Raw genomic sequence first — 20,002 nt, forward strand, 5'->3', positions numbered from 1 at the left:
AAAAACACCCCATGAGCTGTTGCTTTCTGAAAATGTCGGCGGAAGAAAAAGTGTCCCTTCAGAGCTGGTCTGTTTTTTAATTCAGGTTGGTGTCAGAGCCGTTATTACTGTCAACATGAAGACTGGCCCCTAGGAGAGGCGAGGAGGGGTAGGAGGCGAGGCGGGGTAAGGGGTGTGGGGGGTAAGCGCTCGCACCCCTCAGCCCTTACCCCGCCTCGCCTCGCCTCTCCTAGGGGCCAGTAGTGATCTTCATGGTGACAGTAATAACGGCTCTGACACCAATCTGAATTAAAAAACACACAACAGCCCAGCACGCTCCAATTACCCAGCCATCGGTCCTTTGAACCAGCCTAATAGACGATTACCTCAACTCACAATTAGAGACATGTTAAACCGCTTGTCTAAACAGAGAGACGTGTGAGACTGAACCAATGAGCAGGGAGGGAACTGACTCATCTCTCTGTATGTAGCTTCTTGGCTCAGAGTGCTGCACGTTCTCTATCTGTGCTGTACGTTCTCTCTCTGGGCTGCAGGTTCTCTCTCTGTGCTGTACGTTCTCTCTCTGGGCTGCAGGTTCTCTCTCTGTGCTGCAGGTTCTCTCTCTGTGCTGCACGTTCTCTCTCTGTGCTGCACGTTCTCTCTCTGGGCTGCAGGTTCTCTCTCTGGGCTGCAGGTTCTCTCTCTGTGCTGCAGGTTCTCTATCTATGCTGCAGGTTCTCTCTCTGGGCTGCAGGTTCTCTCTCTGGGCTGTACGTTCTCTCTCTGGGCTGTACGTTCTCTCTCTGTGCTGTACGTTCTCTCTCTGTGCTGCACGTTCTCTCTCTGGGCTGTACGTTCTCTCTCTGGGCTGTACGTTCTCTCTCTGGGCTGTACGTTCTCTCTCTGTGCTGCAGGTTCTCTCTCTGGGCTGCACGTTCTCTCTCTGGGCTGCACGTTCTCTCTCTGTGCTGCACGTTCTCTATCTGTGCTGCACGTTCTCTCTCTGGGCTGCACGTTCCCTCTCTGTGCTGCACGTTCCCTCTCTGTGCTGCACGTTCTCTCTCTAGGGTTCAACGTTCTCTCTCTGGGCTGCAGGTTCTCTCTCTGGGCTGCACGTTCTCTCTCTGTGCTGCACGTTCTCTCTCTAGGGTTCAACGTTCTCTCTCTAGGCTGCAGGTCCTCTCTCTGGGCTGCACGTTCTCTCTCTGTGCTGCACGTTCTCTCTCTAGGGTTCAACGTTCTCTCTCTGTGCTGCACGTTCCCTCTCTGTGCTGCACGTTCTCTCTCTAGGGTTCAACGTTCTCTCTCTGGGCTGCACGTTCTCTCTCTGTAATGCACGTTCCCTCTCTGTGCTGCACGTTCCCTCTCTGTGCTGCACGTTCCCTCTCTGGGCTGCACGTTCTCTCTCTAGGGTTCAACGTTCCCTCTCTGTGCTGCACGTTCCCTCTCTGTGCTGCACGTTCCCTCTCTGGGCTGCACGTTCTCTCTCTAGGGTTCAACGTTCTCTCTCTGTGCTGCACGTTCCCTCTCTGGGCTGCACGTTCTCTCTCTGGGCTGCACGTTCCCTCTCTGTGCTGCAGGTTCTCTCTCTGTGCTGCATGTTCTCTCTCTAGGGTTCAACGTTCTCTCTCTGTGCTGCAGGTTCTCTCTCTGTGCTGCAGGTTCTCTCTCTGTGCTGCACGTTCCCTCTCTGTGCTGCACGTTCCCTCTCTGTGCTGCACGTTCTCTCTCTGTGCTGCACGTTCTCTCTCTGGGCTGCACGTTCTCTCTCTGGGCTGCACGTTCTCTCTCTGTGCTGCAGGTTCTCTCTCTGTGCTGCACGTTCCCTCTCTGGGCTGCACGTTCTCTCTCTAGGGTTCAACGTTCTCTCTCTGTGCTGCAGGTTCTCTCTCTGTGCTGCACGTTCCCTCTCTGGGCTGCACGTTCTCTCTCTAGGGTTCAACGTTCTCTCTCTGGGCTGCAGGTTCTCTCTGGGCTGTACGTTCTCTCTCTGGGCTGCACGTTCCCTCTCTGTGCTGCAGGTTCTCTCTCTGTGCTGCACGTTCCCTCTCTGTGCTGCACGTTCTCTCTCTGGGCTGCACGTTCTCTCTCTGTGCTGCACGTTCTCTCTCTGTGCTGCACGTTCTCTCTCTCGCAGAAATCAGTAAATAAATCAATTTCTATTTTATTGCCACAACAGAAATCTATGTTTCCCCAGTTTCTTTGATAGTATGAAAGTGTTTCTTACTACGAGGTAGTGGAGCGGGAGCAGAGGTGTGTGTTTGTGTGTTTGTGTGTGTGTGTGTAGAATGGTGTCACTCAAGGAGCTGGATACAGGGACTGTTCTCGTTGTAGAGAGACAGTGAGCTGCATGTTAACCACAGGCTCCTGTATAGGACATGATGCCCTGTAGCCTACTGAACCTCCACCGCTCTGAAAAGATCTGAGATGCGTTATAATCTGCGGCAAAAACAGACACAAGACAAACACATACCCACTCTTGCAGACACACGCGCGTGCGCGCACACGCACGCACGCGCACACACACACACACACACACACACACACACACACACACACACACACACACACACACACACACACACACACACACACACACACACACACACACACACACACACACACACACACACACACACACACACACACACACACACACACACACACACACACACAGTGGAATATGAAAGCTGTCCTTCTCTAACCCCCCCCCCCCATCTGTCTCCTGCTCTTCTTATCTATCCTCTGACATCATTTCCATGCTGAAGATGATGTCAGTGTGAGCTGTGGATGTGGCGTCAGCGGCCCCTCGTCCACACGTCTCCTCCCCTGATTAGAGAGCCTTGTCATGGGGCCAGAGATGAGGGTCAGGACCTGGAGCCGATCTAACAGCCACACGACAGCCACACGATCTAACAGCCACACTTTCCAGATGACATGATAACTGCTATCAGGGGACAGAGATGATAACTGCTATCAGGGGACAGAGATGATAACTGCTATCAGGGGACAGAGATGATAACTGCTACTCCAAGGGCTGTTTCTGATGGCCACAACCTTGGTAGAATGGAGCCCCTGGGCATCTGGACTACACAATGAGACCAGGGCAGGCACTTTATGGTCATGTTGGAAACAGAAAGGGTGGACGGAGAGAAAGAGGGAGAGAAGGAGGGGAAGGGTATGAAGTGCAGCCAGGGAAGCAGGATAGAGAGGTCAGAGGGGTTGATGTGACATGGTGAAGGACGGTGGAAGGCGATTGGCTCATGGACTGACTGTGTGTCTGTGATCAGAGATGTGTCCGAGGTGTGTAGTGGTTGAACGCAGCCTGACACTGAGCCACGACATGCTCCATTTAACTCCTGGCCACGCTCAGCCTATCCCTTCCCACCTCCCAGCCACACAGGCCCCCTGGTCCCCAGCCCCCTTGCTCCCAGTCCACCTGCTCCCAGTCCAACTGCTCCCAGCCCCCCTGGCCCAGAGCCCCCCTGGCCCAGAGCCCCCCAGGTCCCCAGCCCCCCTGGCCCAGAGCCCCCCTGCTCCCAGCCCCCCTGGCCCAGAGCCCCCCTGACCCCCAGCTCCCCTGGTCCCCAGCCCCCCTGGTCCCCAGCCCCCCTGGTCCCCAGACCCCCTGGTCCCCAGACCCCCTGCTCCCAGCCCCCCTGGTCCCCAGCCCCCCTGGTCCCCAGACCCCCTGCTCCCAGCACCCCATGGGCCCCATCCCCCCAGCCCACCTGCTCCCAGCACCCCTGGCCCAGAGCCCCCAAGTCCACCTTTTTAAAATTTTATTTCACCTTTATTTAACCAGGTAGGCCAGTTGAGAACAAGTTCTCATTTACAACTGCGACCTGGCCAAGATAAAGCAAAGCAGTGAGACACAAACAACAACACAGAGCTACACATGGAATAAACAAACATGCAGTCAATAATACAATAGAAAAAGTCTATATACAGTGTGTGCAAATGAGGTAGGATAAGGGAGGTAAGGCAATAAATAGGCCATAGTGGCGAAATAATTACAATTTAGCAATTAAACACTGGAGTGATAGATGTGCAGAGGATGAGTGTGCAAGTAGAGACAGTGGGGTGCAAAGGAGCAGAAAAAAATCTAATAAATAACAGTATGGGGATGAGGTAGTTGGATGGGTTATTTACAGATAGGCTATGTACAGGTGCAGTGATCTGTGAGCTGTTCTGACAGCTGGTGCTCAAAGCAAGTGAGGGAGATATGAGTCTCCAGCTTCAGTGATTTTTTCAGTTCGTTCCTGTCACGACCTGACCTTAGAGATCCTTTATTCTCTATTTTGGGTTAGGTCAGGTGTGACTAGGGTGGGTGTGCTGCCATCCTGTTAGAAGGTAACAGATTATTTTATTACAATAGTTAAAATGGATTTTCATTGTGTTCCATGATGTTATTTGCCCCCTAGTGGAGCTTTCTGGTACTTAGAGTGTACACAAACAGGAAGTAGAGAATTCGTTCTGCACGCTTAGAAGCAGCTAAAAACAACGCTACGGTGCAGGTCTTTCAGTGTAGTTATTTCTTGTCACGCTTCAGCCTTGGAAAATATTTGTTTGTAAGTTCGATTCAAGCATTTAGCTAATGATGATAATCTTGTTATTGATAGAGTTTCTTACATATCAATGTTGGTTGGTTGCATTTACTCACAAATTGCAATGCCTTTCATGTATGATGTTAGCTGTATTACTTTGCTCGTGCGTCATGCAAACGAATTGTAAAATATACAATACTGTATTTTTGTTACTGTTTCTAGTGTAATATGCCTTGTTTATTCTACATAGATGGTTGTACATTATTAGAGTAATGAAAGGAGTTAGTCAATTACCATATGAGAAAGCAATTAGCTATATGGTTTGGCATCATGCCAGATGCATGGTACCGTAGCACGTGCTTTGTATTCATGCAACTTCAAATGTATAATGTACAGCTACAGTATGTTGGTGTGAATTGAATACTAAAGTATATTCTTTTCTGTGTTTTGCAGTTTTACAACATAAACGTTTACAATATATTCATTCAAGAAAAGTTACGCCTTGGGAGTTTTATTGAAGACTTAGTTGTTAGCTATCTGTCTAGTTTTGCATGGGAACGCAACTCAAGGGCAGAATAGTAAAAAAACATCATCACGGCGGGCTCAAGCTCAAGAATAACCACACACGGTGGTTTTGTTTCTACATTCATCAGCCAACAAAGCCTCTGTTCCTGTGGAAGACCAGCAGTCTACGGTACAACAACCAGAGCCAAGAGTTCGACAGAGAGAGATGGAGGAGCCTCTTCAGCACATTGGGACCAAGTCTCAATCTACAAGATCAAGGTCATCAAAACAGTCAAGCAGATCCTCAACTGCGAGTTCTGCAGCCATCAAAGCACGCGCCAAGGCAGACGCAGCGCGTGCACAAGTCTCCTATGCTGAGAAGGAAGCTTCTGTGATGAAACAAAAGGCAGAAATAGAGGCCAGCTTGTTGAAGCAAAAAGCTGACCTCGAGGCAAGTTTATATGTTCTCCAAGTTGAGAGAACAGCTGCTGCTGCGTTGGCTGAAGCTGCAGCCTTTGAAGAAGCTGTAGGATCAGAACGCAGAGAACTTCACAAAGAACTAGACACAGGGACACAGCCCTTAAGTCCAGTCCAGCGTACCTGTGAGTATGTGCAACAACATGCTAGGCCCTACTTTGCTGAACTTCCATTTGAAGTGGAGAAACAAGAGCTTAGTGTTGACCCAGCTACATACTATAATCCAGAAAGTAGCAAACAACAGAACATGAGCAGAGACTCTCCGTTCAAAAGAAATGAACAGCAGCATGGTGTAAATGGAAAACAAGCCCACTTCCAGTCACACACACAAAGCGTCCCTGAGTCACAAGTGGCACCAGACCTCATCAAGTACCTCCTACGCCGTGAGATGGTGAGTTCCGGACTCCTGAAGTTTGATGATCGCCCTGAAAATTATTGGGCATGGAAAGCATCCTTTCTCAATGCGACCAGAGACTTGAATTTATCAGCCAGGGAAGAGTTAGATCTAATTACCAAGTGGCTAGGGGCAGAGTCGTCTGAGCAAGCAAACAGAATTAGATCTGTCCATATTTTCAACGCAACAGCAGGGCTTAACATGGTCTGGCAACGACTAGAAGAGTGCTATGGTACACCTGAAGTGATCGAGAATGCACTGTTGAAGAAAATTGATGATTTTCCAAAACTGGCTAACAAAGACAATCACAAACTAAGAGAACTAGGTGACATTCTTCTCGAACTGGAGTGTGCTAAAGTAGAAGGGTACCTTCCAGGCCTCGCTTATCTGGACACATCTCGGGGGGTAAACCCTATAGTAGAGAAACTACCATTCAGTTTACAAGAAAAATGGATTGCGCAGGGATCCAAATACAAGGAGGACTATCGGGTAGCATTCCCACCATTCTCGTTCTTCTCGAGATTCATCAGGAACCAGGCGAAAACTAGAAACGACCCCAGTTTCACCCTCTACACCTCAACTAACCAGGTGTCTATGAAAAGTGAGAAACCTGCCAGGTACAGCAGCAAGACACCTGTGACTGTATACAAAACCGATGTGTCATCTGAGCCCTCAGACCACCAAACCAAACCCAGTAAGACAAAGATTGAAAACCCTGACCATCACTGCCCGATACATAACAAACCTCATCCTCTTAAAAAGTGTCGTGGGTTTAGGTACAAAACTCTAGATGAGCGCAAATCATATCTCAAAGAGAATGGAATTTGTTTCCGATGTTGTGGGTCAACTCAGCACAGAGCTAAAGACTGTAAGGTGTCAATCAAGTGCTCTGAGTGCGACAGCGACAGACATCTTGCTGCTCTGCATCCAGGCCCAGCCCCTTCAAATACAGACACTGCTACAGCAGAGAAAGAGCATGGCGGGGAGCAAGGTGACGATGCTCTTCTATCTGTCACCTCAAAGTGTACGGAGATCTGTGGTGAGGCAGTTAATCCAAGATCATGTTCAAAAATATGCCTAGTTAAAGCTTATCCGGCTGGGAAAAGAGAGAAAGCTGTCAAAATGTATGTAGTGCTTGATGAACAGAGTAACAAATCTCTGGCCAAGACAGAGTTTTTCAATCTCTTCAACATCAACGACAACTCTGCTCCATACACCATGAAGACCTGTTCTGGGGTAACAGAGACTTCAGGCAGGAGAGCCGTCAACTTCATGGTGGAGTCTATAGACGGACACATGCAGCTATCTCTCCCTACTCTGATAGAGTGTGATATGATGCCAGACGATAGGACGGAGATTCCCTCCCCCGACATTGCGTATCATCATCCCCATCTGCAACCAGTTATGGACAAAATTCCAGCTGTGGACCCAGACGCTCCCATCCTCCTGCTCTTAGGACGAGACATCTTAAGGGTACACAAGGTACGAGAGCAAATCAATGGGCCCCACGACACTCCTTATGCACAGCGACTCGACCTCGGGTGGGTCATCGTGGGTGAGGTCTGTCTGGGAACGGCTCACCGACCAGCCAATGTTAACGTGTTCAGGACAAACATACTTCAGAATGGTCGCACATCCTATCTGAGCCCTTGCCCTGACATCATCCAGGTAAAAGAGAACTACAACAGTGTAGCTCAGAAACACATCTCTCCCTCTACAATGCACTCGAGAGATCCAAACACAACTGTGAACACAGACAACCTGGGATGTTCCGTGTTCGACAAAACACAAGACGATGATAAACCAGCACCATCAGTGGAGGACAAAGCCTTTTTGGACATTATGGACAAACAGGTTTTCCAGGATGATGGAAACAACTGGGTGGCTCCACTACCTTTTCGCCCCACTCGACGTCGCCTTCCTAATAACAGGGAGCAGGCCATAAACCGTCTCACATCACTTCGCAGGACTTTAGACAAAAAGCCTGACATGAAGCGTCATTTTATTGACTTCATGCAAAAGATGCTGGATAACGACCAAGCCGAACCTTCACCGCCACTAGAGGGAGACAAAGAATGTTGGTATCTACCCATATTTGGTGTTTACCATCCACAAAAGCCTGAACAAATAAGAGTAGTATTTGACTCCAGTGCTAAGTGTCAAGGCGTGTCACTTAACGATGTTCTGCTCAGTGGTCCAGACTTAAACAACACACTCTTGGGTGTCCTAATGCGCTTCCGCAAGGATTGCATTGTACTAACAGCAGATGTGCAACAAATGTTTTACTGTTTTGGTGTACGTGAGGATCACAGAGATTACTTAAGGTTTCTCTGGTATGAAGACAACAATCCAGATAGAAACATAACTGAGTACAGGATGAAAGTCCATGTATTTGGGAACAGCCCTTCACCAGCCGTAGCCATCTACTGCATGAGACGAGCAGCGCTACAGGGTGAGAAGAAACATGGATCAGAACCCAAGCAATATGTAGTGAGGAACTTCTACGTCGATGATGGGCTGACATCAGTAGCTACAACAGAAGAAGCTATCAACATTCTAAGAAAAACACAAGCAATGTTGGCGGAGTCCAACATGAAACTACACAAGATTGCATCCAATAGCAAAACAGTTATGGAAGCCTTCCCTATGGAGGACCGTGCAAAAGACTTAAAAGATCTGGACCTAGGAGTGGATCCTCTCCCCTTTCAACGGAGTCTGGGACTTTCCTGGAACCTGGAAACAGACAGCTTCTCATTCCAGGTGTCCCACAATGAGAAGCCTTTTACGCGGAGAGGCATCCTGTCCACAGTGAATAGTCTTTATGGCCCCCTTGGGTTCGTGGCTCCAATAACAATGCAAGGTAAAGCCTTAATCAGAGAACTCTCTTCTGATCAGAGTGAGTGGGATGCCCCTCTTCCCCCAGAAAAAGAAGAGAAATGGAAAATGTGGAAGGATTCTTTGATGGAGTTGGAACATATGTATATTCAGCGGACCTACATCCCAGTCTCCTTGTCTACCACTCAAAGAAGAGAGCTACACATCTTCTCGGATGCCTCTACAGTAGCCATAGGAGCGGTAGCCTACCTGAGAGTTATTGACTCGGAAGGTCAATGCCATGTTGGATTTGTCATGGGGAAATCAAAATTGGCCCCTCGTCCGGCCCACACTATCCCACGCCTAGAACTGTGTGCGGCTTTGCTAGCTGTTGAGATGTATGAACTGATCAGAGACGAAATTGACATTGATGTAAATGTGGCCAAGTTCTACACAGACAGTAAGATAGTTCTCGGTTACATCCACAATGTCACCAAAAGATTCTATGTGTATGTTGCCAATAGGGTAACTCGCATCAGGAAGTCTACCCATCCAGATCAGTGGTGTTATGTAAACACTGACAGCAATCCAGCAGACCATGCAACCAGGCCTATATTTGCTGCGCTCTTAAAGTACACCAGTTGGTTCTCAGGTCCACCTTTCCTGACCCAAACAAACTCAAGTGAGCCTGAGAACATAAAATTTGACCTTGTAGAGCCTCACGCAGACGCAGAGATTCGACCAGACGTCACTGTCTTCGCCTCTAAGGTTTCTGGAGCTCAACTCGGCTCTCATCGCTTTGAGAGGTTCTCAAGCTGGAAAGCTCTCAATCAAGCCACAGCAAGACTCATTGGGGTTGCCAGACGTATCCTTGATGCTATGCTGTTTCAGACGGGCTCCACTCGTCTCACACATGAGGTCTTGAGCACTCTTATGTCTGAAGTTATGGCAATAATCAATGCGAGACCCCTAGTGTCAGTGTCAACGGACCCTGACATGCCTGCCATTCTCACACCCTCAATGTTACTGACACAAAAGACCAGCGCTACCTCAGCCCCTTCTGGATACTTCAGCATGAACGACCTTCATGGAAAACAGTGGAAGCAAGTCCAGTGTCTCGCTGACACCTTTTGGAAAAGGTGGAGACAGGAGTACCTGACAACGCTGCAGAGACGCAGAAAATGGACAGCAGAAAAGCCAAATGTAAAAGTGGGAGATGTTGTCTTATTGAAAGATAGTCAGGCACACAGAAATGACTGGCCAGTCGGGCTTGTGGTCAAAACCTTTCCCAGTACTGACAAAAAGGTTAGGAAAGTAGAACTAAAAATTGTCAAGCAAGGAGCTGCTAAGGTGTTTCTGAGACCAATCTCAGAGATTGTTGTTCTTCTTTCTGAAGCATCCTAGAGACAAAAGATAAAAATAGAAAGGACATTATTTGTTTCTTGATATGTTTTATTTCATAGTGGCACAATTTCATTATACCAGGCGGGGAGTGTGCTGCCATCCTGTTAGAAGGTAACAGATTATTTTATTACAATAGTTAAAATGGATTTTCATTGTGTTCCATGATGTTATTTGCCCCCTAGTGGAGCTTTCTGGTACTTAGAGTGTACACAAACAGGAAGTAGAGAATTCGTTCTGCACGCTTAGAAGCAGCTAAAAACAACGCTACGGTGCAGGTCTTTCAGTGTAGTTATTTCTTGTCACGCTTCAGCCTTGGAAAATATTTGTTTGTAAGTTCGATTCAAGCATTTAGCTAATGATGATAATCTTGTTATTGATAGAGTTTCTTACATATCAATGTTGGTTGGTTGCATTTACTCACAAATTGCAATGCCTTTCATGTATGATGTTAGCTGTATTACTTTGCTCGTGCGTCATGCAAACGAATTGTAAAATATACAATACTGTATTTTTGTTACTGTTTCTAGTGTAATATGCCTTGTTATTCTACATAGATGGTTGTACATTATTAGAGTAATGAAAGGAGTTAGTCAATTACCATATGAGAAAGCAATTAGCTATATGGTTTGGCATCATGCCAGATGCATGGTACCGTAGCACGTGCTTTGTATTCATGCAACTTCAAATGTATAATGTACAGCTACAGTATGTTGGTGTGAATTGAATACTAAAGTATATTCTTTTCTGTGTTTTGCAGTTTTACAACATAAACGTTTACAATATATTCATTCAAGAAAAGTTACGCCTTGGGAGTTTTATTGAAGACTTAGTTGTTAGCTATCTGTCTAGTTTTGCATGGGAACGCAACTCAAGGGCAGAATAGTGGGCATTCTAGTTTTTTTATTTCTAGGTTGGCTTGGTATGGTTCCCAATCAGAGGCAGCTGTCTATCGTTGTCTCTGATTAGGGATCAAACTTAGGCAGATTTTTCCCACCTGTTGGTTGTGGGATCTTGTTTTTGTATTGTTGCCTTTGAGCACGACAAAGCTGCACGTTCGTTTCTTTGCTCTTTATTGTTTTTGTGCCGGTTCTCATAATAAAAGATGATGAACCCAACCCACGCTGCATTTTGGTCCAATTCTTACAACAACGCTAGTGACAGTTCCAGTCATTGGCAGCAGAGAACTGAAAGGAAAGGCGGCCGAAGGAGTAATTGGATTTGGGGATGACCAGTGAACTATACCTGCTGGAGTGCGTGCCATGGGTGGGTGCTGCTATGGTGACCAGTGAGCTAAGGAGGGGATTTACCTAGCAGAGACTTATAGATGACCTGGAGCCAGTGGATTTGGCGATGAATATGTAGCGAGGGCCAGCCAACGAGAGCATAGAGGTCGCAGTGGTGGGTAGTATATGGGGCTTTGGTGACAAAACGGATGGCACTGTGATAGACTGCATCCAATTTGCTGAGTAGAGTGTTGGAGGCTATTTTGTAAATCACATCGCCGAAGTCAAAGATCAGTAGGATAGTCAGTTTTACGAGGGTACGTTTGGCCGCATGAGTGAAGGAGGCTTTGTTTTGCGAAATAGGAAGCCGATTCTAGATTTCATTTTGGATTGGAGATGCTTAAAACTTCTCTAGGATAGGGGGCAGCATTTTCACGTTTGGATGAAAAGCATACCCAAATTCAACTGCCAGCTACTCATCACCAGAAGATAAGATATGCATATTGTTAGTAGATTTGGATAGAAAACACTCTGAAGTTTCTAAAACTGTTTGAATCATGTCTGTGAGTATAACAGAACTTATTTAGCAGGCGAAACCGAGGACAAACCATTCAGATTTTCTTTATTTTTAGGTCACTCTCTTTTCAATGGTTTTTCATTGGGAATCCAGATTTCTAATTGACCTTCTTGCAGTTCCTACCACTTCCACTGGATGTCAACAGTCTTTAAAAATTGGTTGAGGTTTTTTCCTTTGTGTAATGAAGAAGTACGGCCATTTTGAACAAGGGTCACTTGTTGTGTACTGTTTGTTAGAGGCGCGTGACCAGAAAGCATGCTACAGATCATTTTAATCCTGTATTGAACACAGATAATCCCCGTCTTCAATTTATCGATTATTTACGTAAAAAAATACCTAAAGTTGTATTACAAAAGTAGTTTGAAATGTTTTGGCAAAGTTTACAGGTAACTTTTGAGATATTTTGTAGTCATGTTTCACGAGTTGGAACCGGTGTTTTTCTGGATCAAACGCGCCAAATAAATTGACATTTTGGATATATATCGACGGAATTAATTGAACAAAAGGACCATTTGTGATGTTTATGGGACATATTGGAGTGCCAACAACAGAAAACGGGAAAGATAAGGCATGAATTATATTTTTATTTCTGCGTTTTGTGTCGCGCCTGCAGGGTTGAAATATGCTTATCTCTCTTTGTTTACAATGGTGCTAACTCAGATAATAGCATCGTTTGCTTTCGCCGATAAGCCTATTTGAATTCTGACATGTTGGCTGGATTCACAACCAGTGTAGCTTTAATTTGGTATCTTTCATGTGTGATTTAATGAAAGTTAGATTTTTATAGTATTTTATTTGAATTTGGCGCGTTGCATTTTCTCTGGCTTTTGGCCAAGTGAGACAGTAGCGTCCCGCCTAAACTCAGATTTTTGGATATAAATATGAACTTTACCGAACAAAACATACATGTATTGTGTAACATGAAGTCCTATGAGTGTCATCTGATGAAGATCATCAAAGGTTAGTGATTAATTTTAACTCTATTTCTGCTTTTTGTTACTCCTCTCTTTGGCTGGAAAAATGGCTGTGTTTTTCGGTGGCTATGTACTGAGCTAACATAATTGCAAGGTGTGCTTTCGCCGTAAATCCTTTTTGAAATCAGACACTTTGGCTGGATTAACGAGAAGTTTATCTTTAAAATGGTGTATAATACTTGTATATTTGAGGAATTTTAATTATGAGATTGCTGTTGTTTTGAATTTGGCGCCCTGCAATTTCACTGGCTGTTGGTTAGGTGGGACGCTACCGTCCCACATATCCCAGAGAAGTTAATGTGAGTCTGGAAGGAGAGTTTACAGTCTAACCAGACACCTAGGTATTTGTAGTTGTCCACATATTCTAAGTCAGAACCGTCCAGAGTAGTGATGCTGGACGGGCGAGCAGGTGCGGGCAGCGATCGGTTGAAGAGCATGCATTTAGTTTTACTTGTATTTAAGAGCAGTTGGAGGCCACGGAAGGAGAGTTGTATGGCATTGAAGCTCGTCTGGAGGTTAGTTAACACAGTGTCCAAAGAAGGGCCAGAAGTATACAGAATGGTGTCGTCTGCGTAGAGGTGGATCAGAGAATCACCAGCAGCAAGAGCGACATCAATGTATATAGAGAAAAGATTCGGCCCGAGGATTGAACCCTGTGTCACCCTCACAGAGACTGCCAGAGGTCCACCTGCTCCCAGCCCCCCAGTCCACCTGCTCCCAGCCCCCCAGTCCACCTGCCCCCAGTCCACCTGCCCCCAGTCCACCTGCTCCCAGCCCCCCAGTCCACCTGCTCCCAGTCCACCTGCTCCTAGCCCCCAGTCCACCTGCTCCCAGCCCCCCAGTCCACCTGCTCCTAGCCCCCCAGTCCACCTGCTCCCAGCCCCCCTGGCCCAACCTTGAAACCAAACCATGCACCAGATTAAACAGAGTTCTGCTTCATAAAACAGCAAATATTCAGAACTCTTACTTCTCCTATCTTTTTGGGTTCTAAATAAAACCTGTTGCTATTTTAGATATTTTACCATGCGACAGCTGCATTCTGCCGTGCTTGGCAGGTGCCATGGCGATGTTATACAACTGCTGATTGGCCGGTTATCTCAGCCGTCCAATGAGAGGGACAGGGCTGCAGTGTGCCAGTTCCACACTCAGGGGACAGGACGGGGGCTGAGTTCAACCAAGGCCAGGATTCAATGTTCCCTCAACAGTGAAAAGCGGACTGATAACGTCAGACCAAATCCCAAACTACATTGTGAAACAAGGCACATGGGGAAACTTAGCTCATAACATCATGACTTAATTCTCTCTCTCTCTCTCTCCTCTTCTCCCTCACCCTCCTCTGGTTCTCAGATGAGTCTCACAGGCAGCTCAATTCATTTAGAACAAATGCATTTTTATGAAATGGTTCAATCCTCTGCTGAAGAAAAGTCTTAGCCGACCACAGTGGCTTTCATAAACACATGTTGAGTAACAGGCTGGAAAGTTTGATATGGGGATTACTATAAATGTATGCTCAGACGGAGTCACACTGTTTTATTAGGAATGAGGATTACCCTTTGGGTTGGTCTCCTGAAGATCTTCCCTCCGTACCTCCCTTTCTCTCCTCGTCTACCCTTCTCCATCTATCTATCTTTTTATGTCCCTGTCTCACCCTATTCCTCCTGTTCCCTTCTCCTGAGAGGAAATCTCCTCAAAATGATGGTCCCCAGGTGTACAATCTACAAAGGCACTCACTGGTTTACACACAATGGATCCGTTAGAGTGGCTATATAGTGGAACCTTCCTCCACTTCAAACATTTAGAAACGCACACACAAACACACCCACCCAGCCACACACTCCCTCCCTCCCACCCTCCTTCCACCCACCCAGCCACACACTCCCTTCCTCCCAACCTCCTCCCACCCACCCAGCCACACACTCCCTCCCTCCCAACCACCCAGCCACACACTCCCTTCCTCCCAACCTCCTCCCACCCACCCAGCCACACACTCCCTCCCTCCCAACTTCCTCCCACCCACCCAGCCACACACTCCCTCCCTCCCACCCTTCTTCCACCCACCCAGCCACACCCTCTCTCCCACCCTCCCGCACAGCCTCCCTCACTCCCTCACTCCCTCACACCCTCCCTCCCACCCACCCACCCAGCAACACCCTCACTCCCACCCTCCCGCACACCCTCCCTCACTCCCTCCCTCAGACCCTCCCTCCCACCCACCCACCCAGCCACTCACTCCCACCCTCCCACCCTCCCGCACACCCTCCCTCACACCCTCACTCCCACCCTCCCACCCTCACTCCCACCCTCCCTCACTCCCTCACACCCTCACACCCTCCCTCCCACCCAGCCACACACTCCCTCCCTCCCTCCCACCCAGCCACAGACTCCCTCCCTCTGGCCACACTCTCCCTCCCTCCCTCCCTCCCTCCCTCCCACCCAGCCAACCCCTCCCACCTCTGCTGACTCCATATCTCAGGTGGACAGAGATGAAATGCCAGTCAAAATGTCAGCTCTACACTAGATTTACACGGATCACACCGTGCTGTGTAAAAGCATAAGAACTGAATGAAGTCACAGACACACACTGCTGTACAAATACACCATGTACTCAAACTTGACAAGAAGGAACACAAAGGCCAAATGTTGCAGCTATTGCCTTGGGACTGGTCTACTGGCATGCACACACACACACAGACACACACACGCAGACACACATGCAGACACACACACACACACACATGCATGCACCCACGCATGCAGACACACAGAGAGAATGAGTGTGTCTCAGCTCGCCTGTCATGGGGATGAAGAGATCAGACACTTCAGTAGCGCTCTGGGAGCAAAGCGCTATGGACCATGGAAGAAAAATGATGTAATAACCCGAACGCCTCTTCCTCTGACATGTCTAGACCCGAGCGGCTGGCCGAACGCCTCTTCCTCTGACATGTCTAGACCCGAGCGGCTGGCCGAACGCCTCTTCCTCTGACATGTCTAGACCCGAGCGGCTGGCCGAACGCCTCTTCCTCTGACATGTCTAGACCCGAGTGACTGGCCGAACGCCTCTCCTCCTGACATGTCTAGACCCGAGAGGCTGGCCGAACGCCTCTTCCTCTGACATGTCTAGACCCGAGCGGCTGGCCGAACGCCTCTCCTCTGACATGTCTAGACCCGAGTAGCTGGCCGAACGCCTCTTCCTCCTGACATGTCTAGACCCGAGAGGCTGGCCGAACGCCTCTCCTCTGACATGTCTAGACCCGAGAGGCTGGCCGAACGCCTCTCCTCTGACATGTCTAGACCCGAGAGGCTGGCCGAACGCCTCTTCCTCTGACATGTCTAGACCCGAGAGGCTGGCCGAACGCCTCTTCCTCCTGACATGTCTAGACCCGAGTGGCTGGCCGAACGCCTCTTCCTCCTGACATGTCTAGACCCGAGTGGCTGGCCGAACGCCTCTTCCTCTGACATGTCTAGACCCGAGAGGCTGGCCGAACGCCTCTCCTCTGACATGTCTAGACCCGAGCGGCTGGCCGAACGCCTCTTCCTCCTGACATGTCTAGACCCGAGAGGCTGGCCGAACACCTCTTCCTCCTGACATGTCTAGACCCGAGTGGCTGGCCGAACGCCTCTTCCTCCTGACATGTCTAGACCCGAGTGGCTGGCCGAACGCCTCTTCCTCTGACATGTCTAGACCCGAGTGGCTGGCCGAACGCCTCTTCCTCTGACATGTCTAGACCCGAGCGGCTGGCCGAACGCCTCTTCCTCTGACATGTCTAGACCCGAGAGGCTGGCCGAACGCCTCTTCCTCTGACATGTCTAGACCCGAGCGGCTGGCCGAACGCCTCTCCTCCTGACATGTCTAGACCCGAGAGGCTGGCCGAACGCCTCTTCCTCTGACATGTCTAGACCCGAGAGGCTGGCCGAACGCCTCTTCCTCTGACATGTCTAGACCCGAGAGGCTGGCCGAACGCCTCTCCTCCTGACATGTCTAGACCCGAGTGACTGGCCGAACGCCTCTCCTCCTGACATGTCTAGACCCGAGCGGCTGGCCGAACGCCTCTCCTCTGACATGTCTAGACCCGAGTAGCTGGCCGAACGCCTCTTCCTCCTGACATGTCTAGACCCGAGAGGCTGGCCGAACGCCTCTCCTCTGACATGTCTAGACCCGAGAGGCTGGCCGAACGCCTCTCCTCTGACATGTCTAGACCCGAGAGGCTGGCCGAACGCCTCTTCCTCTGACATGTCTAGACCCGAGAGGCTGGCCGAACGCCTCTTCCTCCTGACATGTCTAGACCCGAGTGGCTGGCCGAACGCCTCTTCCTCCTGACATGTCTAGACCCGAGTGGCTGGCCGAACGCCTCTTCCTCTGACATGTCTAGACCCGAGAGGCTGGCCGAACGCCTCTCCTCTGACATGTCTAGACCCGAGCGGCTGGCCGAACGCCTCTTCCTCCTGACATGTCTAGACCCGAGAGGCTGGCCGAACACCTCTTCCTCCTGACATGTCTAGACCCGAGTGGCTGGCCGAACGCCTCTTCCTCCTGACATGTCTAGACCCGAGTGGCTGGCCGAACGCCTCTTCCTCCTGACATGTCTAGACCCGAGTGGCTGGCCGAACGCCTCTTCCTCTGACATGTCTAGACCCGAGTGGCTGGCCGAACGCCTCTTCCTCTGACATGTCTAGACCCGAGCGGCTGGCCGAACGCCTCTTCCTCTGACATGTCTAGACCCGAGAGGCTGGCCGAACGCCTCTTCCTCTGACATGTCTAGACCCGAGCGGCTGGCCGAACGCCTCTCCTCCTGACATGTCTAGACCCGAGAGGCTGGCCGAACGCCTCTTCCTCTGACATGTCTAGACCCGAGAGGCTGGCCGAACGCCTCTTCCTCTGACATGTCTAGACCCGAGAGGTTGGCCGAACGCCTCTCCTCCTGACATGTCTAGACCCGAGAGGCTGGCCGAACGCCTCTCCTCCTGACATGTCTAGACCCGAGAGGCTGGCCGAACGCCTCTTCCTCTGACATGTCTAGACCCGAGAGGCTGGCCGAACGCCTCTTCCTCTGACATGTCTAGACCCGAGCGGCTGGCCGAACGCCTCTTCCTCTGACATGTCTAGACCCGAGAGGCTGGCCGAACGCCTCTTCCTCTGACATGTCTAGACCCGAGAGGCTGGCCGAACGCCTCTCCTCCTGACATGTCTAGACCCGAGCGGCTGGCCGAACGCCTCTCCTCCTGACATGTCTAGACTCGAGCGGCTGGCCAAACGCCTCTCCTCCTGACATGTCTAGACCCGAGAAGCTGGCCGAACGCCTCTCCTCTGACATGTCTAGACCCGAGAGGATGGCCGAACGCCTCTCCTCCTGACATGTCTAGACCCGAGCGGCTGGCCGAACGCCTCTCCTCCTGACATGTCTAGACTCGAGCGGCTGGCCGAACGCCTCTGACATGTCTAGACTCGAGCGGCCGGCCGAACGCCTCTCCTCTGACATGTCTAGACCCGAGCGGCTGGCCGAACGCCTCTCCTCCTGACAATTCTAGACCCGAGAGGCTGGCCGAACGCCTCTTCCTCTGACATGTCTAGACCCGAGCGGATGGCCGAACGCCTCTTCCTCTGACATGTCTAGACCCGAGAGGCTGGCCGAACGCCTCTTCCTCTGACATGTCTAGACCCGAGAGGCTGGCCGAACGCCTCTCCTCCTGACATGTCTAGACCCGAGCGGCTGGCCGAACGCCTCTCCTCCTGACATTTCTAGACTCGAGCGGCTGGCCAAACGCCTCTCCTCCTGACATGTCTAGACCCGAGAAGCTGGCCGAACGCCTCTCCTCTGACATGTCTAGACCCGAGAGGATGGCCGAACGCCTCTCCTCCTGACATGTCTAGACCCGAGAGGATGGCCGAACGCCTCTCCTCCTGACATGTCTAGACCCGAGAGGCTGGCCGAACGCCTCTCCTCCTGACATGTCTAGACCCGAGCGGCTGGCCGAACGCCTCTCCTCCTGACATGTCTAGACTCGAGCGGCTGGCCGAACGCCTCTGACATGTCTAGACTCGAGCGGCCGGCCGAACGCCTCTCCTCTGACATGTCTAGACCCGAGCGGCTGGCCGAACGCCTCTCCTCCTGACAATTCTAGACCCGAGAGGCTGGCCGAACGCCTCTTCCTCTGACATGTCTAGACCCGAGCGGATGGCCGAACGCCTCTCCTCTGACATGTCTAGACTCGAGCGGCCGGCCGAACGCCTCTCCTCCTGACATGTCTAGACCCGAGAGGATGGCCGAACGCCTCTTCCTCTGACATGTCTAGACCCGAGCGGCTGGCCGAACGCCTCTCCTCCTGACATGTCTAGACCCGAGAGGCTGGCCGAACGCCTCTTCCTCTGACATGTCTAGACCCGAGAGGCTGGCCGAACGCCTCTCCTCCTGACATGTCTAGACCCGAGAGGCTGGCCGAACGCCTCTTCCTCTGACAGGTCTAGACCCGAGAGGCTGGCCGAACGCCTCTCCTCCTGACATGTCTAGACCCGAGAGGTTGGCCGAACGCCTCTCATCCTGACATGTCTAGACCCGAGAGGCTGGCCGAACACCTCTTCCTCTGACATGTCTAGACCCGAGAGGCTGGCCGAACGCCTCTTCCTCTGACATGTCTAGACCCGAGAGGCTGACCGAACGCCTCTTCCTCTGACATGTCTAGACCCGAGCGGCTGGCCGTACGCCTCTTCCTCTGACATGTCTAGACCCGAGCGGCTGGCCGAACGCCTCTCCTCCTGACATGTCTAGACCCGAGCGGCTGGCCGAACGCCTCTCCTCCTGACATGTCTAGACCCGAGCGGCTGGCCGAACGCCTCTCCTCCTGACATGTCTAGACTCGAGCGGCTGGCCGAACGCCTCTCCTCTGACATGTCTAGACCCGAGCGGCTGGCCGAACACCTCTCCTCCTGACAATTCTAGACCCGAGAGGCTGGCCGAACGCCTCTTCCTCTGACATGTCTAGACCCGAGCGGATGGCCGAACGCCTCTCCTCTGACATGTCTAGACTCGAGCGGCCGGCCGAACGCCTCTCCTCCTGACATGTCTAGACCCGAGAGGCTGGCCGAACGCCTCTTCCTCCTGACATGTCTAGAC

The 20,002-nt window shown here is 50.5% G+C and overlaps 2 protein-coding genes across 3 annotated transcripts in view; one reads left to right on the forward strand and one right to left on the reverse strand.

Annotated features, from left to right (window-relative positions):
- The window catches only part of LOC139542997 (extracellular sulfatase Sulf-2-like), a 267,301-nt gene that overhangs the window by 182,110 nt on the left and 65,189 nt on the right, over positions 1-20,002 (reverse strand). The window lies entirely within an intron of this gene.
- LOC139541881 (uncharacterized) lies at positions 4,291-10,917 on the forward strand. The gene is made up of 3 exons (XM_071346765.1): positions 4,291-4,550; positions 4,980-10,448; positions 10,877-10,917. The coding sequence occupies exon 2, from the start codon at positions 5,257-5,259 to the stop codon at positions 10,117-10,119; it is 4,863 nt and encodes a 1,620-aa protein (XP_071202866.1). The 5' UTR covers positions 4,291-4,550; positions 4,980-5,256; the 3' UTR covers positions 10,120-10,448; positions 10,877-10,917.

Source organism: Salvelinus alpinus, chromosome 17 (genome assembly GCF_045679555.1).
Source record: "Salvelinus alpinus chromosome 17, SLU_Salpinus.1, whole genome shotgun sequence".
Lineage (NCBI taxonomy): Eukaryota > Metazoa > Chordata > Actinopteri > Salmoniformes > Salmonidae > Salvelinus > Salvelinus alpinus.

Bases quoted from the DNA above. Each gene is read 5' to 3' on its own strand.
- LOC139541881 (XM_071346765.1), top strand. From the start codon at position 5,257: ATGGAGGAGCCTCTTCAGCACATTGGGACCAAGTCTCAATCTACAAGA.